General features: G+C 43.1%; 1 protein-coding gene across 1 annotated transcript in view; it reads left to right on the plus strand.

Annotated features, from left to right (window-relative positions):
* Nucleotides 1-23800, plus strand: part of LOC126273231 (odorant receptor Or1-like) — a 597605-nt gene that overhangs the window by 489795 nt on the left and 84010 nt on the right. The window contains exon 2 of the mRNA XM_049976775.1: nucleotides 4686-4829. Within this exon, the coding sequence (XP_049832732.1) occupies nucleotides 4686-4829 (144 nt within the window). The remainder of the gene's footprint in view (nucleotides 1-4685; nucleotides 4830-23800) is intronic.

Consider the following 23800-nt stretch of genomic DNA (forward strand, 5'->3'; position numbering starts at 1 on the left):
GTTCCTTTTATTACGCATTTCATCAGTAATGATAACCACTCCAAAAACAACACAGACACACAGACACACACACACACACACACACACACAAACCAATGGCGTTTCATTCTCAGCATTAGCCAAACAGTACTGGATCTTTTCGCACAAGACGCGATTCATTGTAGCATACTGAAATATTATCATCACAGAGATTGGCCTACAGCAGACAACCTTCATCAGACATGACATGAGGCCAAACGTTTTGACGGCAGCAATCATGGATGCAACTGGTTCTGTTATATGACTATCACTCTACTTGCTGAAGTAGTGCAAAAGTAACAAGCTTCCTGTGCGGGAAGTCTTAGGTTCTAATCTCTTCAACTTTAATTTTTTTTGTATTTAAGAATCTTTATCAAATCGACTCTGATTATTATTATTTCCAATTAGGTGGCTTAAATATAGTTTTTATTTTCAATCTTTTGTCACACAATTTTCATCATTTTTTATTTGCTCTTATTTTTCCTCCGTATCATTTTTTGTTTGGAGTCTGCCTGTATCGCCTATAACCTGTAAAACGTGTAACCGAGTGTTAACCAGGACTGATCGGTTGGTATAGCGTCAGCTCCTATAGCCAGTATGAGGGTAGTTTCAGATAACTGACGAAAGCCAGAAGAAATTGTTCGCTTTTAGTGCTGAAACTGAAATTTTTCTGTCTTTGTTTGCTCGTAGAGTTCTACTTTAAACGCTTGCCATCAACAAAGTGAGTGTTATTAATCATTCTGCCGCAGGTTATTGAATGCTGTTTTCTCAGATGCATTGCACATCACAAGGTTGTGATTAGGTTAAGACACGAGTCTAAATTCTTGGCAAAAAAAAAAAAACACCTCGTCTGCTGCAGTTCAGTCGTTGGTCACTGGAAATCAGCTGTCAGCAAAGTTCCTCGCGTTCTACTCCTTTCCGACGGCAACCGCTGACGAAATTGATCTGCGTTACATGAACAGACCTTCAGCATTTGTGAAGTAACCAACTGTGTTCGCATGTCACCTTTAACTGAGCGGCAGCCGTTTTGGCAACACTGTAATGGTGACAGACGTCAGCTATCAAGTATTTTTAATTGGCCTATATTTACATTTTCTATGCGCATTAGGAGTTCGGCACACAATAGAAGCTTCTGGCTGGCTGTGGCACAACCGTGGTGTAGGGCCCAAGCCCGCCGTAATGCTGTGAGGAAAAAAAAATCATCGAGCTTAGGCCAAGTCCACAGAATAGGTCGTCATCAAAATGATAGTCGGCTTGTATCCGCTAACATGCACGTATGAATACTGGATTACCTTGTTGTCCCAGAATGGGCAGCTTCATTGCACTCCTGAAGACCACTGGAAGGCGGGTTGTGTCAGCGGGTACATAGCCCGCTCCCTGAATCGCTGGCAATAGCACCCTGATTGGAGGCATGTCATGTCACTCGTTGTGTGAGTGGGTCAGGAGAGAACATTGGTCACGCAAAACACTTGTTGTGAAGTCTCGTGGCCTGCAACGCCGCTTGCATTTGACTCCGATAATTCACAACATAACCACGATGATGTTTCATGGTCTGCTCATGTGGTAAGCAATTCGTGGCTTATCCGTTTTAGTGCTTATAGTAGCAGACTAGGATAGGTATAGGACTTACAAGATGGTAGCTACAGAAATGTATTTTAGGTTGCTTGAGATAGAATTAACAGAATGAGTTTTGAGTAGACTTAACATTGTTTATTCTGGGATGGAAGGCTGGTGGGTCTCTGCGTTCTTCTACCCCCTGCAGAAATTGTTTTACATGTTGCACGCAGTGTGGTAGGTGCAACCATAGAGTGACAAGGCATAGATTTGAAGGTAGAGGTAGATGTTGATCGCGTTTCCTCAGTAAAAACCAGACCTTGGTCCACTGAATTCCACAATCAAGTAATTAACACTCACAACCACAATAAGTTTCACTACAGCCTTATCAATGCACCACATGCAAAGAGGGATTGCGGATTCCAAATCTTTCAATCGTGTGTCAATGCCTCATGTATAATTCCCACTGATGAACCAGAATTCGCACCATTTTTGACGGCAATCACAGCACCTGACATGAAAACTAGATTCCAGCAGCAGTATATGGACTGATTTGAAACTTCCTGGCAGATTCAAACTGTGCACCAGGCTGGAACAGGGACCTTTGCTTTTCACGGGCAAGTGATCTCCTGACTGAACTATCCAAGCACGATTTGTGACCCACTGTCAGCCGTACTTTGACCAGTACCTATTCGCCTACCTCCCAAGCTTCACAAAAGTTGGCTAACATACTTTGTGAGACTAATAGTCCTGAAAGAAAGGATATTATGGAGAAGGTACAAGGGATAGGCAAAATAATGTCAGCACCTGTACTTACTTTGGAATGGTTTATTAATACGGAGTTGGATCTCCATTTGCCCATAATACAGCTGCGATTCTTCTTGGAATACTGGCATATAATCATGGAATGTTCTGCCACTCTCCTATCAGAACCACTTCCAACCATTGTAGTGACGAGGGAGGCAGAAATCTGCTACCGCCCACAAGCTTCCACAATGTTTAAGTCCAGGGTCTGTGCTGATCACGGAAGACGCTTCAGTTCAGTTGCATGCTCCTCATACCACGATTGTACTGTTCTGGCTGTGTGAATGGATGCATTATCGTCCTGAAATATGGCACCATTATTGGGGGAAAACATTTGAATCATAGGGTGTACCTGATCACCTAAAACGTTCACATAATCGTTGACGTAACACGTCCTTCGAGAGTAATGATCGAACCAGCAGAATATAATGATATGGCTGCCTACACCACCACACTTCCCCATCCATCCTTAAGCTTTGGACTCAAGCAATCAAGATTGCAGGCTTCTTTTGGCGTTCTCCTAACGCAAACCCTGCCTGGTGTTGTGAATAACGAAAACGTTGACTCCTTGCCCACTGCTCAGCCGTCCATGATTTATGCTCCTGCCACCATGGTTCAAATGGCTCTGAGCACTATAGGACTTAACTTCTGAGGTCATCAGTCACCTAGAACTTAGAACTAATTAAACCTAACTAACCTAAGGACATCACACACACCCATGCCCGAGGCAGGATTCGAACCTGCGACCGTAGCGGTCGGGGGTTCAAGACTGTAGCGCCTAGAACCGCTCGGCCACTCCGGCCGGCCCTACCACCATATTTTACGATTCTTTGCGTTGGTTGTCGTCACTAATGGTTTCGGTATAGCAGCTTGACCACGAATATTCGCTTTATGGAGTTCTCGGTGGACATTGTCGATAGATACGGGGTCTCGCAGTAGTTTTGTGTTGTTTTGAAACAATTCGTGTGAGCGCACGACGATCTCTGTCATTTAGTTCTGATTTGCGCCCACTATTACGTTTACAGGACGATGTCTTTCCCTTTTTTCTGTAGGCTGTCATGACGAAACAGTTGCTCCCGAAACATTCAATAAGTTGCCTGCCTTCATTACTGATGCTCCAGCCAACCAGGCCCCACAATTTGTCCTCTTCGCCCTCTGTTAGGCCTTCCATAGCCCGTCGACGAAGGCCTCTGAATGCAAACACGAAGTGTGCACTACTCGTAAACAACCTGCACTGATGCATAGTCCGTACTGAACATGTACAGTCCAGCGTAACACTTGTCTTACCTGCGTTGCTGACCGTCAAACACAACCATCCCATTACTACCAGTGTTGACATTATTTTGGCTATCACCCGTGGGAGGAAAGGTACTGGTTGAAGCAAAGCTGTGCAGGCGGGTGACGAGCCATGCTCTGATAGTTCAGTCAGTAGAGCACTTACCTGCGAAAGGAAAGGGTCCCAGTCTGGTACACAGTTCCAATGTACCTGAAATTTTAGTTCAAACAAGGTGTCTGTTTGAAACTTCCTGGCAGATTAAGACCCGAACTCGGGACCTTTGCCTTTCGCGGGCAAGTGCTCTACCATCTGAGCCACATAAGAACAACTCACGCCCCGTCCTCACAGCTTTACTTCTGCCAGTACCTCGTCTCCTATCTTCCAAACTCAACAGAAGCTTTCCTGCGAACTTTGCAGAACTAGCACTCCTGAAAGAAAGGATAATACTGAGACATGACTTAGCCACAGCCTCAGGGAAGTTTCTCATTATGGTGTCTCTTTGCTTATTATGTAAATTGAAGGTGGAGTTGCATTTGGACTTTGTGGGGAATCGGTGGCTAGGAGAGAAAAGATATACTGGTCAGGGTCTCGAACTCAGGATCTCATGCATACTAGGCAGTTGCGTTAACTATTGTGCCATCCAGACACGGTGTTCATCACAATTGCACAGACTGTCTCGTCACGCTACCAGGCTGACCCACATTCCCACCTTTAGCCACCTATCCACTGTACCCTTCCGTATCCTCCGAGCCCGCTTGGAGATCGAACGATATTCTGCTTCCGCTCTGAATGTTGTTGATTCATTGCCCATCGAGGTGAATCAATTTGGTGAATGCGTTGTGTCTGTTCTTTCGGACATGTCCAAAAGAAATGTCACCACACATTCATGTAACTTATTTACGTGTTTTCCATTACAAGTCGCGTAGTGCAGATTGGGAAGCTGCTCAGACGCGGTACGGGGACCTGTGCCGGTGTTGTGCAGTAGCCTATCACCAGACGTGCTGGTCTCACACGAGTGCGGTCTGCGTTGCAGATCTGGTCGTTCATGGGGCAGCGCGGCCGCATGCAGCTGCTGCTCGGCCTGCTGCTGGAGATGCGGCGCCGCTACCAGCGAGACTCCAGGGGCGCCCGTCCGCGGGCCCAGGCCAACGGCGTCACGCTCTTCTACATCCTCCAGGTGGGCCACCACAAGACACCTCGGCTCGCTAGGCACCCACTACTCACTGTCTAGAAAAGTAGAGAGAACTATGCAGCATTATTAAATTTGAAGACAACGTTACGTCCAGTGGTGTTAACTGTTGTTGACGTTCTTCTGGTGTAGTATTGCATTTTACTGATTAGCAGTATTAGTGTTCTAGCACGTATGAAGATACACTACTGGCCAATAAAATTGCTACACCACGAAGATTTGCTACTGAAGTGAAATTTAACCGACAGGAAGAAGATGCTGTGATATGCAAATGATTAGCTTTTCAGAGCATTCACACAAGGTTGGCGCCGGTGGCGACACCTACAAGTGCTGACACGAGGAAAGTTTCCAACCGATTTCTCATACACAAACTGCAGTTGACCGGCGTTGCCTGGTCAAACGTTGTTGTGATGCCTCGTGTAAGGAGGAGAAATGCGTACCATGACGTTTCCGACTTTGATAAAGGTCGGATTGTAGCCTATCGCGATTGAGGTTTATCGTATCGCGACGCTGCTGCTCGCGTTGGTCGAGATCCAATGACTGTAGACATTTTATCCCCATGGCTCTAACGGATCGTGAAGGTGTCTGTTTTTGCAAGACAATAACCACCAGCACGAACAGCTCGACGACGTCTGCACCAGTTTGGACTATCAGCTCGGAGACCATGTCTGCGGTTACCCTTGACGCTGCATCACAGAGAGGAGCGCCTGCAATGGTGTACTCAACGACGATCCTGGGTGCAAGAATGGCAAAAAGTTATTTTTTCCGATGAATCCAGGTTCTGTTTACAGCATCATGATGGTCGCATCCGTGTTTGTCGACATCTCGGTGAACGCACATTGGAAGCCTCTATTCGTCGTCGCCATACTGGCGTATCACGCGGCGTGATCGTATAGGGTGCCATTCGTTACACATCTCGGTCACCTCTTGTTCGCATTGACGGCACTTTGAACAGTGGACGCTACATTTCAGATGTGTTATTACCCGTGGCTCTACCCTTCATTCGACCCCTGCGAAACCCTATATTTCAGCCGGATAATGCACGACCGCATGTTGCAGGTCCTGTTCGGGCCTTTCTGGATCAGAAAATGTTCGACTGCTGTCCTGGCCAGCACATTCTCCAGATCTCACACCAATTGAAAACGTCTCGTCAATGGTGGCCGAGCAACTGGCTCGTCACAGAACGCCAGGCACTACTCCTCATGAACTGTGATATCGTGTCGAAGCTGCATGGGCAGCTGTACGTCTACACGCCATCCAAGCTTAGTTTAACTCAATGCCCAGGCGTATCAAGGCCGTTATTACGGCCAGAGGTGGTTGTTCTGGTACTGATTTCTCAGGATCTATGCACCCAAATTTCGTGAAAATGTAATCACATGTCAGTTATAGTATAATATATTTGTCCAATGAATACCCGTTTATCATCTGCATCTCTTCTTGGTGTAGCAATTTTAATGGCCAGTAGTGTATAAAGCTGTTATGCTGCACTAATCATTTAATATTCCCTGCAAGCTACGACACTGTCGCGAATAAAACAATGACCCGGATATACAATAAATTTCCTTTACTTCACGTCTATAGTCAGAAATGTTTCTGCCATCAGACTACCAGTTTCAGTCTACAATTGCCATCTTCAGATCTGCAGCAAAATATGGGGAAAATTCAAATACACTAGTAGATTGTCTACAGCTTAAAACAATAAAATAGACCATAATAAAAAGTACTACTGACATACGTGTGCATTTGTGCGCTTTAAATATGAAGAGGCATTCCTGTTTTATAAAAACGTGTCCTAATATAGTGCCATAGTGGCGTTGTCAAAAGTTAAGCACGAAATCAGCACCAGAATCGTCAAATATATATGAATAACAGCATATGCAAGCGTTATCTTCTCAGCAGTACTACTGTTCAATACAAAGTGCCGTACAGTAGACACAAACTTTTTGTTTTGCAAATTCAGCAAATGTCGCTACTGTACGTATACAAATATTCTTCAATGTAATCGGCTTACATCTCCCACTTTACAACTTATAAGCCGATTACAGACTATACGATTGCATCTCCCTTTATTTTACGGTACAATTAATCCCTGAAGAATATGTGTGTGCCTACAGCAGCTACATCTGGTGAACTTATAATACAAACATTTTTATGGCTACTGTACGGTAGGCTGCTTTGAACAGTAGTACTGCTGATAAGATGACTCTGGCATATGCTATTATTTATGTATATTTGACGAAGCTGGTGCTGATTTTGTGTTTAACTTTTGACAACGCCACTATGGCACTCTATTAGGACACGTTTTTATAAAACAGGAATGTCTCTTCATATTTAAAGCGCACAAATGCATATGTATGTCAGTAGTACTTTTCATTATGGTATGTTTTATTGTTTTAAGCTGTAGACAATCTAATAGTGTATTTTTATTTTTTCGGATATTTTGCTGCTGATCTGAAGATGGTCATAGTAGACCGAAACCGGCACACTTATGCAAAAAAAAAAAAAAAAACATTGACCATAGACGCGAAGTAAAGGAAATTTATGATATTCTATGTCGACCCACGAGCAGACATCTCACACAAAGCGACTGCAAAAATATAATTGTTACGTTTAAATTTTTACAAAAACGAAGAGGTAAATCCATTTTTTGTTAGGAACTGTTTCATTGTTTCTCACAAATATTACCTTTTAATATTTATGCAGTTACACTTTCGTTCAAACCGGTACTAGAAACTTTTTTCCGCTCTATTCTTTATAATTCAAAAACCTAGCTTTGAAAGCATTTGAAAACTACTTTAGATGAGGAAAATCGCGGTACATGCTTTCTTTGGTTAGCTTAAGCGAAGAAAATAAAATGTTACGCAATAAACCAATCGAATATGTGAAATAATACATTAATTCCTTGCTTTTTCCCGTTAAATAATCAACTATTTCACGTGCAGTCTGACAGCTGGCTGTGGAACGTGACCGATGAAGGAGTACTGTGGAGTACAATCTAAAAGGCCGTTGTCCTGAAGTCTGCTCTCACTAGAAGTAGCTTTAGGACGACGAGGATTACAGAAAATTGTTGTGGTTGATGTTGGATCCATGTTGTTGTTGCGGTCTTCAAAAAATGGTTCAAATGACTCTGAGGTCATCAGTACCCTAGAACTTAGAACTACTTAAAACTAACTAACCTAAGGACATCACACACATCCATTCCCGAGGCAGGATTCGAACCTGCGACCGTAGCAGTCGCGCGGCTCCAGACTGAAGCGCTGGCCACACTGGCTGGCTGTTGTGGTCTTCAGTCCAGAGACTAGTTTGATGCTGCTCTCCATGCCGATCTATCCTGTGTAGCCTCTTCATCTCTAAGTAACTACAGCAATCTACATCCCTCTGATCTCTTGGTCTGCCTCCACGCTTGCCTCCAATACCAAATTGGTGATACCTTGATGCCTCACAACATGTCCTACAAACCGATTCATTTTTAGAGTCAAGTTGTGCCACAAATTCCTCTTCTCCAGAATTCTGTAAACTACCTCCTCATTAGTTACGTGATCTACCTATCTAATCGTATACGTTCTTCTGTAGCACTACATTTCGAAAGCTTCTATTCTCTTCTTGTCTAAACTATTTATCGTCCACGTTTCACTTCCATACATAGTTACAATCCATAAAAATACTTTCAGAAAGGACTTCGCGACACTTATATCTGTATTCAATGTTAACAAATTTCTCTTCTTCAAAACTGCTTTCCTTGCCATATAGAGTCTACATTTTGTATCCTTTCTACTTCGACCATCATCAGTTATTTTGCTTCCCAGGTAACAAAACTCATCTAAGTGTCTCATTTCTTAATCTAATTCCCTCAGCATCACCTGATTTAATTCGACAACATTCCAATATATTTCTTTTGCTTTCGTTGATGTTCATCTTATATCCTTCTTTCAAGCCACGGTCCGTTCCCTTCAACTGCTCTTGCAGGTCCTTTACAGTCTCTGACAGAATTATAATGTCGTTGGCAAACCTCAAAGCTTTTATTTCTTCTCCATGGAATTTAATTCCTGCTCCAAATTTTTCTTTTGTTTCCTTTACTGCTTGCTCAATATACAGATTGAATAACATCTAGGATATGCTACAATTCTGTCTCACTCCCTTCTCAATCACTTCTTCCCTTTCGTGCCCCTTGACTCTTATAACTGCCATTTGGTTTCTGTACAAATTGCAGAGAGCCTTTCGCTCCCTGTATTTTACCTTCGCCATCTTTAGAATTTGAAAGAGGATATTCCAGTCGATACAGTCAAAAGCTTTCTCTAAGTCTACAAATGCTAGAAACGTAAGTTTACCTTTCCTTAACCTATTTCTTTGAGAAGTCATAGGGTCAATATTGCTTCCCGTGTTCCATAATTCCTATAGAACCCATCAAATCCAGCTTCTACCAGTTTTTCCATTCGTTTGTAAAGAATTCGTGTTAGTATTTTGCAACCGTGACATATTAAACTGATAGTTCGGTAATATTCACACCTGCGAACACGTGATTTCTTTGGGATTGGCATTATTATATTCTTATCGAAGTCGGAGGGTATTTCGCCTGCCTCATACATCTTGCTCACCATGGCTGGCTCACCCAAGGCTATTAGTAGTTCTAATGAAATGTTGTCTACGCCCTGGGTCTTATTTCGACTTAGGTCTTTCAGTACTCTGTCAATTTCTTCACGCGGTATCATATCTCCCATTTCATCTTCATCTACGTCCTCTTTTCATAATATTCCTCTCAAGTACATCGCCCTTGTATACACCCTCTATATACTCCTTCCACCTTTCTGCTTTCTCTTCTTTACTTGGCACTGGTTTTCCATCTGAGCTTTTGATATTCATACAGGTGGTTCTTTTTTCTCCAAAAGTCTCTTTAATTTTCCTGTAGGCAGTATCTATCTTACCCATAGTGATATATGCCCCTACATCCTTACATTTTTCCTCTAGCCTTCGCTGCTTAGCCATTTTTCACTTTCTGTCGATCTCATTTATGAGACGTTTGTATTCCTTTTTGCCTACATCATTTGCTCCATTTTTATATTTTCTCCCTTCATCAATTAAATTCAATATCTCTTCTGTTACCCAAACATTTTTACCAGCCCTCGTTTTTTTACCTACTTGATCCTTTACTGCCTTCACTATTTCATCTCTCAAATCCACCCATTCTTCTTGTTTGTATTTCTTTCCCCTGATCTTGTCAATCGTTCTCTAATGCTCTCTCTGAAACTCTCTACGACCTCTAGTTCTTTCAATTTATCCAGCTCACATGTTCTTAAATTTCTACCTTTTTGCGGTTTCTTCAGTTTTAATGTACAGTTCATAACCAGTAAATTAGAATCAGAGTCTACATTTGCCCCTGGAAATGTCTTACAATTTAAAACGTGGTTCCTAAATCTCTGTCTTACCGTTATACAATCTATCTGAAACCTCCCAGTGTCTCCAGGCCTCTTCCACTTATACAATCTTCTTTCATGATTCTTAAACCAAGTGTTAGTTATGATAAATTATGCTATGTGCAAAATACTACCAGGTGGCTTCCTCTTTCATTCCTTACACCCAGTCCATATTCACCTATTACTTTTCTTTCTCTTCCTTTTCCTACTGTCGAATTCCAGTCCGCCATGACTATTAAATTTTCGTCCCCCTTAACTATCCGAAAAATTCCTTTTATCGCACATTTCTTCAGGCTCTTCATCAACTGCGGAACTAATTTTGATATAAACTGGTACTAGTGTAGTAGGCGTGAGCTTCATGTCTATCTTGGCTATAATAATGCGTTTACTATTCTCTGAGTAGTAGGTTATCCACGTTCCTATTTTTATTCATTATTAAACCTACTTCCGTATTACCGTTATATTTTGTATTTATAACTCTATATTCACCTGACTAGATGTTTTGTTCCTCTTGTTACCAGACTTCACTAATTCCCATTGTATCTAACTTTCACCTATCCATTTTTCTTTTTAAATTTTCTTTCTAAATACCCGATTAAGGAATCTGACATTCCATGCTCTGATCCTTAGGATGCCAGTTTTGTTTCTCCCTTGGATCTATAAAGACTTAGAATTAGGCAGGTACAGAGGAACAAACGTAGGAACATGATTCTATGGTTGCCTTGTCGAAGCATTTATGAGGTAGCTTTGTTTGCTGCCTTGTTAAAAGCAGCCAGCCCCCGGCCTACCATATACCATATATCCACCCTACCTCCGACTCCCCCCCCCCCCCCCAACCCTTGTTACACACACACAAACACACACACACACACACACACACACACACACACACACACACACACACACACACACACCTCACAATTTCATGGAAAATCTTCTACACTCCCACATGTTGTTGTTGTTGTTGTTGTTGTTGTCTTCAGTCCTGAGACTGGTTTGATGCAGCTCTCCATGCTACTCTATCCTGTGCAACCTTCTTCATCTCCCAGTACCTATTGCAACCTACATCCTTCTAAATCTGCTTACTGTATTCATCTCTTGGTCTCCCTCTACGATTTTACCCTCCACACTGCCCTCCAATGCTAAATTTGTGATCCCTTGATGCCTCAAAACATGTCCTATCAACCGATCCCTTCTTCTAGTCAAGTTGTGCCACAAACTTCTCTTCTCCCCAATCCTATTCAATACCTCCTCATTAGTTACGTGATCTATCCACCTTATCTTCAGCATTCTTCTGTAGCACCACATTTCGAAAGCTTCTATTCTCTTCTTGTCCAAACTAGTTATCGTCCATGTTTCACTTACATACATGGCTACGCTGAAACAAATACTTTCAGAAACTACTTCCTGATACATAAATCTATATTCGATGTTAACAAATTTCTCTTATTCAGAAACGCTTTCCTTGCCGTTGCCAGTCTACATTTTATATCCTCTCTACTTCGACCATCATCAGTTATTTTACTTCCTAAATAGCAAAACTCCTTTACTACTTTAAGTGTCTCATTTCCTAATCTAATTCCCTCAGCATCACCCGATTTAATCTGACTACATTCCATTATCCTCGTTTTGCTTTTGTTGATGTTCATCTTATATCCTCCTTTCAAGACACTGTCCATTCCGTTCAACTGCTCTTCCAAGTCCTTTGCCGTCTCTGACAGAATTACAATGTCATCGGCGAACCTCAAAGTTTTTACTTCTTCTCCATGCATTTTAATACCTACTCCGAATTTTTCTTTTGTTTCCTTTACTGCTTGCTCAATATACAGATTGAATAACATCGGGGAGAGGCTACAACCCTGTCTCACTCCTTTCCCAACCACTGGTTCCCTTTCATGCCCCTCGACTCTTATGACTGCCATCTGGTTTCGGTACAAATTGTAAATAGCCTTTCGCTCCCTGTATTTTACCCCCGCCACCTTCAGAATTTGAAAGAGAGTATTCCAGTCAACATAGTCTAAAGCTTTCTCTAAATCTACAAATGCTAGAAACGTAAGTTCGTCTTTTCTTAATCTTTCTTCTAAGGTAAGTCGTAAGGTCAGTATTGCCTCACGTGTTCCAACATTTCTACGGAATCCAAACTGATCCTCCCCGAGGTCCGCATCTACCAGTTTTCCCATTCGTCTGTAAAGAATTCGCGTTAGTATTTTGCAGCTGTGACTTATTTAACTGATAGTTCGATAATTTTCACATCTGTCAGCACCTGCTTTCTTTGGTATTGGAATTATTATATTCTTCTTGAAGTCTGATGGTATTTCGCCTGTCTCATACATCTTGCTCACCAGATGGTAGAGTTTTGTCAGGACTGGCTCTCCCAAGGCCGTCAGTAGTTCTAATGGAATGTTGTCTATTCCGGGGGCCTTGTTTCGACTCAGGTCTTTCAGTGCTCTGTCAAACTCTTCACACAGTATCTTATCACCCATTTCGTCTTCATCTACATCCTCTTCCATTTCCATAATATTGTCCTCAAGTACATCGCCCTTGTATAAACTTTCTATATACTCCTTCCACCTTTTTGCCTTCCTTCTTTGCTTAGAACTGGGTTGCCATCTGAGCTCTTGATATTCATACACGTGGTTCTCTTCTCTCCAAAGGTCTCTTTAATTTTCCTGTAGGCAGTATCTATCTTACCCCTAGTGAGATAAGCTTCTACATCCTTACATTTGTCCTCTAGCCATCCCTGCTTAGCCATTTTGCACTTCCTGTCGATCTCATTTTTGAGACGTTTGTATTCCTTTTTGCCTGCTTCATTTACTGCATTTTTATATTTTCTCCTTTCATCAATTAAATTCAATATTTCTTCTGTTACCCAAGGATTTATAGCAGCCTCGTCTTTTTACCTACTTTATCCTCTGTGCCTTCACTACTTCATCCCTCAGAGCTACCCATTCGTCTTCTACTGTTTTTCTTTCCCCCATTCCTGTCAATTGTTCCCGTATGCTCTCCTTGAAACTCTGTACAACCTCTGGTTCTTTCAGCTTATCCAGATCCCATGTCCTTAAATTCCCACCTTTTTGCAGCTTCTTCAGTTTTAATCTACAGATCATAACCAATAGATTGTGGTCAGAGTCCACATCTGCCCCTGGAAATGTCCTACAATTTAAAACCTGATTCCTAAATCTCTGTCTTACCATTATACAATCTATCTGATACCGTTTAGTATCTCCAGGATTCCTCCATGTATACAATCTTCTTTTATGATTCTTGAACCAAGTGTTAGCTATGATTAAGTTATGCTCTGTGTAAAATTCTACCAGACGGCTTCCTCTTTTATTTCTTAGCCCCAATCCATAATCACCTACTATGTTTCCTTCTCTCCCTTTTCCTACTGACGAATTCCAGTCACCCATGACTATTAAATTTTCGTCTTCGGTAGCTCAGATGGTAGAGCACTTGCCCGCGAAAGGCAAAGGTCCCGAGTTCGAGTCTCGGTCGGGCACACAGTTTTAATCTGCCAGGAAGTTTCATATCAGCGCACACTGCGCTGCAGAGTGAAAATCTCATTCTGGGAAGATCCCCCAGGCTATGGCTAAGCCATGTCTCCGCAATATCCTTTGTTTCAGGAGTGCTAGTTCTGCATGGTTCGCAGGAGAGCTTCTGTAAAGTTTGGAAGGTAGGAGACGAGGTACTGGCAGAGATAAAGCTGTGAGTACCGGGCGTGAGTCGTGCTTCGGTAGCTCAGATGGTAGAGCACTTGCCCGCGAAAGGCAAAGATCCCGAGTTCGAGTCTCGGTCGGGCACACAGTTTTAATCTGCCAGGAAGTTTCACATCAGCGCACACTCCGCTGCAGAGTGAAAATCTCATTCTGGACTTTGTCTGTAGTCTTCTCCATCACCATCAGAACTTGACAGACAATAATTGAAGTATCAGTGACGCATTGTTCACCTTGCTATCGTTTCTTAGCTCTGTCAATTGTTTTCCTTGATCTGCTTTGTGGCTGCTTGATATTTCTCATCTGTGCTAATCTCTTCGTCTCAGAGTGGTACGTACACCGAACATCCTTAAATATTTGTAGTGTATGTTCCAACCTCTGAGTTGACCTACAATGTTTGGACTCCATGGCTCCCTCTTTATGACCAAGACTTGTCCTCCTTTAGGTAATATTTTCCACATGCTTTGTCCTCCCATGCAATATGAGAAGAACTTAGGGATTTCTTATCTATAAATGTTAATATTTTAGGTGAGCTTTACCATCACTATTACGAATAGCAACCTATTACATTTGTTAAATTATACTTTCTTCTATGTAGGTCAGGAGATTACATCATCTAGTAAATTTATGTCACTTAATAAGGCATGGACATATTGTATGTACGACTTTTGGATAAAGGTTTGGCAGTACATGACCAAAAAACAAACTCAAAATCATGAACGTTTCAACTACGTAATAATGAGAGTGCTGACATTTCAGGTATGTCATTTATTGTAATAAATGTTAGCTTACAAGCCTTAAGGACAGTCTCATCTGTGATAAGGTGTTCCCTGATATTTGTAGTATCGTAGTATTACTTTACATCTTGAGTTATTGCGATACAGAGCAGTGTTTTCTAGTGGTGACTTGTTGGAACCATGCTCAATAGTCAAACGACTGTATCAAGGAGCGATTAGAGGACCTGCTAGGCAGCTGCGATATGTGGGTTGCATGCGAATCAGGCGAAATGCAATTCAGGTCGTTCGGATACTTCTGAGTATGACTGTAGGTATACAGACGGCGGTAGTGTCATGTACAAGGTACAAAAAGGCAGTGTATTGGCCGAGATGTCATTTGTGCTGAGGTGTTCAACGTGAAAAAGTTTCCAGTGTGATTATGGCTACACGACGGGAATTAAGACTTTGAATGTGGAATGGTAGGTGGAGCTAGACGCTTGGAGCATTTCGCTTCGGAAATCGTTACGGAATTCAATATTCCGAGATTCACAGTGTCAAGAGTGTGTCGAGTATTCCGAATTTTAGGCAGTACCCTTCAGTATGGACAATGGAGTGGCCTACGGCGATCACTTAACGACCGAGAGCAGCAACGTTTGCGTAGAGTTGTCAGTGCTAACAGACCTGCACCAGTGCATGAAATAACCGTAGAAATCAATGTGGGACATACGACGAACGTATCCTAAAGAACTGTGTGGGGAAAATTTCGCGTTCGCTGGTCATGATACCAGTCGACCGACGCGAATGCCTTTGCTAACAGCACGAAATCGCCTCAAGCACCTCTCCTGGACTCGTGGCCACTTCGGTTGGACCCTACACAACTGGAAAACTGTGGCCTGTCAGACGAGTCCCAGTTTCAGTTGGTATGAGGTGATGCTAGGGATCGAGTATGGCGCCCAGGAAACCATGGGCCCAAGATGTCAACAATGCACTGAACAAGCAAGCAGTAATGGTATGGGCTGTGGTTGCATGGAATGGACTGAACCGTTCATTGGCAGGAAATGGTTGTGTTCGGCTACCTGGAGACCATTTCCAGCCATTCATGGTCTTCATGTTTCCAAACAATGATGCAATTTTTCGTGGATGACGGTGTACCTTGTCAACAGCCCACAAGTATTTGTGATTGGTTTGAACAACATTGCGGACAATTCGAGCGCATGATTCGCCCACTCAGATCGTCCGACATGAATCTCATCGAATATTTGTGGGACATAATCGAGAAATCAGTTCATGCCCAACATCCTGCAGTGGCAACACTTCCGCAGCTATGGACGTCTATAGAGGCAGCGTGGCTAGTATTTCTACAGGGGAATCCCAACGACTTGTTGAGTCCATGCCAAGTCGAATCGTTGCTCTACGCTGGGCAAAAGGAGGCCCAACACAACATGAGGAGGTATCCCCATGACTTTTGTCACCTCAGTGTATGTGCCAGAGTTCGACTGACCCCATGGCGGCTGTGCGTCTCATGTCTCCTGACAGGCTGTCCTGATGCGCTGAAAAGCTGGTGACACTATACAGCATTCTGGATGGCGCCCCAAAAGCCACCATTAGATTTACGAGTGTGTTGGTTTCCGAATGAATACGAAAAAAAGAAGAAAAAACAAAAAAAAAGACGCTACAGCAAAAATTAGAAGACTTATTACTAAAAGATCTGCTATTAACAGCATAAACCTTCCTCATTAGGAAGAACTTCTTATCAACATCGTTATCTTCAAGAATAAGACCTGCACATCCCTCCTACCTCAAGAAGAACATTCCCATCACTTCTAGCCTCAAAATCACGTAAGAATTCCCACATCTCCCAGAGAAGTCATTCACAATCTCTAAAACCCGGTGTGAGAATGTGTGTTTGAATGTGTATGTGCAGCCAAAAGTAGCAAGACTTTGAATGAGTACTGAGGCCTACGCAATCAGTTTGTCAGACACCTGAAGGTGGCAACGGGGTCGTTTGCCGAACTTATCGAACGCGTTGGGTACCGATACCCGTGTACTACTACATCATAAATTACATCTTAAGAAGTTGGAGAATCACATTTCTTCATGCTCTGTAAAATGTTATTTACTAGTTGAAAAACACACATATTGATCTTTGTTTTCGTATGTTTTCTGAGAACATACTACATCACTCGAGAATACATTTCTTTATAGGACTCCAAGAACATTCCAAAACCTTCGAAAACATTTAAAAACATTCAAAAATATTCAAGAACGGTAAAGAAAACTGTAGAACATTGTAAGTAGGCTGTTTAGGTTTCTATGTTGGTAACGCCACGTAGCGCTCCGTATGAAAATCACTGACTGTGCCGTGTGCAGTCTGTGGCTGGTTGGCGTTGTTGAAATATTCGCTATTGTAGTGGTGGGCAGTTGGATGTGAACAGCGCACAGCGTTGTGCAGTTGGAGCTGAGCGGTCAGCAGTGGGGGACGTGGGGAGAGAGATGGCAGAATTTTAAGAGCAGAGCGGACGATCTGAACGTGTGTCCGCCAGAAAGAGTAAATTTGTAATAATGGATATCATGAACTGATATATATATATATATATATATATATATATATATATATATATATATATATATATATATATATATATAACTTTTGAAAACTATTAAGGTAAATACATTGTTTGTTCCCTATCAAAATCTTTCATTTACTAACTATGCCTATCAGTAGTTAGTGCCTTCAGTAGTTAGAATCTTTTATTCAGCTGGCAGTATTGGCGCACGCTATATTGCAGTAGTTTGAATAACGAAGATTTTTGTGAGGTAAGTGACTCATGAAAGGTATAGGTTATTGTTAGTCAGGGCCATTCTTTTGTAGGGATTTTTGAAAGTCAGATTGCGTTGCGCAAAAAATTTTGTGTGTCAGTTTAAGCACAGTCATTTATAATTTTTCTATGGGGGTGTTTGAACATTATCGAACCTCCTCGAAGATTCCATTGCGTTCTGGAACATTCATGTTCTCCATCATTCCCCAACGATTTAACTATTTGGCACTCAGCCTCCTGTTGGTTCACCGACTTCCCATAAGAAGTCCACCAGCGCGATGTGCTACTTTAACACTCATGTCTTCGAGTCCAACCCCTGCAGCTCCAAACCGAAACTTTTTGCTTGTATGAGGGTTGGAGGACTAGCAATCCATACAATGCATAAGCCTACAGGTGTGGGTTGTGGACTTATGGCGGCAGATGAGGACAAACCATGCTTACGTTTATTATGTACTAGCAGAGAAACCCGGCGTTGCGCAGGTATATATTTATAGCTGTGCTTCCACGCAGCGTCTGGTCTTGTGCGTCATGTTTATGACGTCATATCTCCTCAACTATGTGTCGGACAGTGATAGAATTTCGTGGGTACATTCAGTGGCGTATGTGGTTACCGTCTGCAAAATGTGTTGCTAATTAAGTTAGTAGCAATGAAGTAAAAAAATTAAAGCCGCAGTTTTTCAGGCATGTCACCTCTTATGACAGTGGTATCTCTGCGTACAATGATACAATATTGTAGGCACATTCAGCGGTATATATGGATACTGTGTGCGAAATTTATTACGAATAGAATTAATAGTAAAGAAATGATAAATTGATACGTCATGCATGTTGTGGCAGTTTTTCACGTATCGCATTCTTTATGACGTCATACCTCCCGAATTATGTGGTATACGATGGTATTATATGCAGTTACAGTCAATGGTGTACGAGCATACTGTCTGCAAAATGCGTCGCCAATACAGTTAGTAATGAAGAAGTAACAAATTATGTCGTGTCTGACGCGTTACTTTTACTGCATGAACGGCGAGCGGAAAAGTAGGAATCGATTGACTTTCCTCCTTTCATAATTTTGTCGGTGTTCTTAGCGAGAAAAAATTTCGTAAAGGTTTGAAATTATGTGTGAAGTTTGTTACAAGTCACTAAGTGCTCTCATATTCAAATAGTGGATGAATGTAGGCTGAGAATACACGTGTTACTGTCTGACAGTAACGTAAATGTGTACCAAGCTTGGCTGAAATCAGTCCAGTGTATAGGAGGAGATGTGGAACACACACACACACACACACACACACACACACACACACACACACACGCACAACCATATATGTACAGAGTGGTCCACTGATCTCACGAAATAAGCGTCAAACAAAAAAACTGCAAAGAACGAAACTTGTCTACCTTGAAGGATGAAAGCAGATGGCGATATGGTTGGCCCGCTACATGGCGCTGCCATAGGTCAAACGGATATCAACCGCGTTTCTTTAAAATAGGAACCTCCATTTTTTATTACATCTTGTTCCAGTACGTAAAGAAATATGAATGTATTCTGTGTATGAGTTCTGGGGAAACTCTGACATTGCCTGGCAGCAAAAGACAAAATATTTTAGTACAAAACTCAAACTGATGCAGACATTTTGATTAGATTGGTGAACAGTAATATAAATTAAAATAATTTTCAGCGAACATATGATGCTTTTCCAGTTGTATGTACATTGCATACAATATACTAAACTAAGCAAAGATGGGGTTTTAGGAGCTGCATGTGCAAAAAACATACGAGAATAATATCGCTGCTGATAGCGGCAAATTTTATAGAAACATGTAATCATATTTATATTAAGTTGATATTGTGTATGTGTGTCTGTCTGTCTGTGACTGTGTCTGTGAGTGTTTGATAATTTAAGCTGCTGTTAAAAACAGGAATGATTTTGTTTTCTTTGGTGATTGTATATTTCAGGCACTTCAAGTATGTATAGTAATTCGACTTTCTATTGTATATGTAGAATGCCGATACTGTGCTATTAACGTGGTGTAAAAGTTGATTCAGCCACACACCTGTAGTTGTACCCCTTATCATCTAAAGTGTATATCTGTCTTATATTAGTTGTAGACATAATCAGTTTGCTACCTCAGCAACTTCTTAGGTATATCCTGGAAAAGATGTAAGTTTAATGATCAATAAATATAAATAAATAAGAGCCACACTACTAAATACATTCCCGAACCATCATCTTTACAATCAGGATTTCCTCATCACCACTTTTGTGTACCGTGCGCCCCGATAGCTGAGTGATCAGTGCGATGGAGTGCCATGCAAAGGGGTCTGGGTTCGATTCCCGGCTGGGTTGGAGATTTTCTCCGCTCCAAGACTGGTTTTTGTGTTATCATCATCTCATCCCCATTGACACACAAGTCGCCAAAGCGACGTCAACTCAAAAGACTTGCACCGGACGACCGGTCTACCGATGGAAGGCCCTAGCCTAGGTTGGTTCAGATGGCTCTGAGCCCTATGGGATTTAACGGTTGTTTGAGTGTATCTTCTGAGTCCATCACAGGTAAAAGAAAAAAAAAATAAATAAAATAAAGAGGCGCACCACGAAGCAATTATCCGAATGCCACTGAAATCACTGGAAATGATGTACATATCCAGACAAACAAATTACTACACTTTCAGAAACATTGGATGATTTAATCAGGAAAAAGAGCTTTACAAATTGAGCAAGTATGGTCCTTATGCACGCTGTTACTTGGATTGGCGTTTACTGAGAGGTTTGCTGCATGTCCTCCTGATGGATATAGTGCAAAATTCTGTCCAAATGGAGCTTTAGATCGTTGGTTTAGCAAGCACGAAGAAAGCAGTAGGATGTCTTGCTGAAATGTAAGCCCAGAACTGCTTTCCGTGAAATACAACAAAATGATGTACAGAATATCGTCGACGTACTGATAAGCTGTAAGGTCGCCGCAGATGACAGGCAAAGGAGTCTGCTATGGAAAGAAATGGCACTGTCACTGACGTCACAGAGCAGTATGGCGGGATCACGAAGTGTGGGTGCCACTGCTGTTTTTCGGACTGAGCCCCGATGACCAACGAGAGCGTGTCTGGAGACGCTCCATACAGCAGTGGGATGTCCAACCTGACTGTCGCCTGCTGTACGGCCCGACAGCCGGGAGTGGTGGTCTGGGAAGCCATTTCATTTCGTAGCAGGACCTCTTTAGTTGCCATCCGCGGCACTCTTACAGCACAGCAGTACGGCGGCAGTAATCTACACCACATTTTGATCCTTCATGCCAAGCCATCGGCAAGATAATGCCCACCAGCACACGGCGAGAGTTCCTACTGCCTGTCTTCGTGCAGTCTTCCCGACTGAGAACATTTGGAGCATGGTGGGCACGGCCCTCCAACCACTTCGAGATTTTGACATCTATCGCGCCAATTTACATAATTAGCCTCGATATCGTTCAGGAGGATATCCATCAACGCCGTCATTCAATGCCAAGCCGAACAACTACTTGCATGACGGCGAGTGGTGGATCAACGCATTACTAACTTGATCAGTTTGTGAATCCCTTTCTCTTGGGAAGACGACGGTTCAATCCCGTGTCCATTCTGATTTAGGTTGTTCGTGATTTCCCTAAATCAGTCTACATCTACATCTACATGACTACTCTGCAATTCACATTTAAGTCCTTGGCAGAGGGTTCATCGAACCACAATCATACTATCTCTCTACTATTCCACTCCCGAACAGCGAGCGGGAAAAACGAACACCTAAACCTTTCTGTTCGAGCTCTGATTTCTCTTATTTTATTTTGATGATCATTCCTACCTATGTAGGTTGGGCTCAACAAAATATTTTCGCATTCGGAAGAGAAAGTTGGTGACTGAAATTTCGTAAAAAGGTCTCGCCGCGACTAAAAACGTCTATGCTGTAATGACTTCCATCCCAACTCGTGTATCATATCTGCCACACTCTCTCCCCTATAACGTGATAATACAAAACGAGCTGCCCTTTTTTGCACCCTTTCGATGTCCTCCGTCAATCCCACCTGGTAAGGATCCCACACCGCGCAGCAATATTCTGACACAGGACGAACGAGTGTAGTGTAAGCTGTCTCTTTAGTGGACTTGTTGCATCTTCTAAGTGTCCTGCCAATGAAATGCAACCTTTGGCTCGCCTTCCCCACAATATTATCTATGTGGTCTTTCCAACTGAAGTTGTTCGTAATTTTAACACCCAGGTACTTAGTTGAATTGACAGCCTTGAGAATTGTACCATTTATCGAGTAATCGAATTCCAACGGATTTCTTTTGGAACTCATGTGGATCATCTCACACTTTTCGTTATTTAGCGTCAGCTGCCACCTGACACACCATACAGCAATCTTTTCTAAAGCGTTTGCAACTGATACTGGTCTTCGGATGACCTTACTAGACGGTAAATTACAGCATCATCTGCGAACAATCTAAGAGAACTGCTCAGATTGTCACCCAGATCATTTATATAGATCAGGAACAGCAGAGGTCCCAGAACGCTTCCCTGGGGAACACCTGATATCACTTCAGTTTTACTCGATGATTTGCCGTCTATTACTACGAACTGCGACCTTCCTGACAGGAAATCACGAATCCAGTCGCACAACTGAGACGCTACCCCATAGCTCCGCAGCTTGATTAGAAGTCGCTTGTGAGGAACGGTGTCAAAAGCTTTCCGGAAATCTAGAAATACGGAATCAACTTGAGATCCCCTGTCGATAGCGGCCAGGCAAATGCCGGGATGGTTCCTTTGAAAGAGCACGGCCGGCTTCCTTCCGTCTCCTTCCCTACTCCAATGAGACCGATGACCTCGCTGTCTGGTCTCATCCCACAACCAACCTCTCTTTCTCTTGAATAAATAATCCAATTTTTCTCCAATTGTAATGATTTTTTTTTTTTTGCACATATACATCACATCTACGGATTTCCGGCGAATTCGGATTATTCCTTCGTGGTGCGTCGTGCTCTTTGTCTTAGAGCCTATTCGGATGCAAGAGACCCACGTTTCCGGATCTCATTACAGAGTTATTACATTTAGTTTGGTTTCTTGCACCAGTTAGCTTTGTGTCTGTGTTGCTGCAGAATAAGTGAGCGCCAATGAAAACGTCGAGGGTTACCTGAGTGTCTTGTGTCCTTTTGCTTGCACTACCTGCTGTTGACGATAGGCACGTCCTCCATACTCATTCCCCTCAAGTCTGCATTCGGTACTGCTCTGTACTGTCAAGGGTTTTGTTTTTCTCACAATGTTAGTTGTGCGTTAACACTGATACACAGTAGTTTGTATATTTCTACTGATGAAGAGTTGGCAGACGTGCACCTCGTCTGTGTGTTCAGTGAATGCAATGGCAGAGCGCCACAACGACGCCGTCATCGCAGTGACGGTAACGGCATCACTGTGCGCTGTTTCGCTTCGCCAGTGTTTCGATTCTGGATTGTTGTATTACTCTGTGTTGTGTGATGTAAGTTTTGGTTACTGAATACCACAGGATTCTTCACTGTTGCGAAGCTACACTCCTGGAAATGGAAAAAAGAACACATTGACACCGGTGTGTCAGACCCACCATACTTGCTCCGGACACTGCGAGAGGGCTGTACAAGCAATGATCACACGCACGACACAGCGGATACACCAGGAACCGCGGTGTTGGCCGTCGAATGGCGCTAGCTGCGCAGCATTTGTGCACCGCCGCCGTCAGTGTCAGCCAGTTTGCCGTGGCATACGGAGCTCCATCGCAGTCTTTAACACTGGTAGCATGCCGCGACAGCGTGGACGTGAACCGTATGTGCAGTTGACGGACTTCGAGCGAGGGCGTATAGTGGGCATGCGGGAGGCCGGGTGGACGTACCGCCGAATTGCTCACGTGGGGCGTGAGGTCTCCACAGTACATCGATGTTGTCGCCAGTGGTCGGCGGAAGGTGCACGTGCCCGTAGACCTGGGACCGGACCGCAGCGACGCACGGATGTACACCAAGACCGTAGGATCCTACGCAGTGCCGTAGGGGACCGCACCGCCACAACCCAGCAAATTAGGGACACTGTTGCTCCTGGGGTATCGGCGAGGACCATTCGCAACCGTCTCCATGAAGCTGGGCTACGGTCCTGCACACTGTTAGGCCGTCTTCCGCTCACGCCCCAACATCGTGCAGCCCGCCTCCAGTGGCGTCGCGACAGGCGTGAATGGAGGGACGAATGGAGATGTGTCGTCTTCAGCGATGAGAGTCGCTTCTGCCTTGGTGCCAGTGATGGTCGCATGCGTGTTTGGCGC

The sequence above is a fragment of the Schistocerca gregaria genome, chromosome 5, assembly GCF_023897955.1.
Source record: "Schistocerca gregaria isolate iqSchGreg1 chromosome 5, iqSchGreg1.2, whole genome shotgun sequence".
Classification (NCBI taxonomy): Eukaryota; Metazoa; Arthropoda; class Insecta; order Orthoptera; family Acrididae; genus Schistocerca; species Schistocerca gregaria.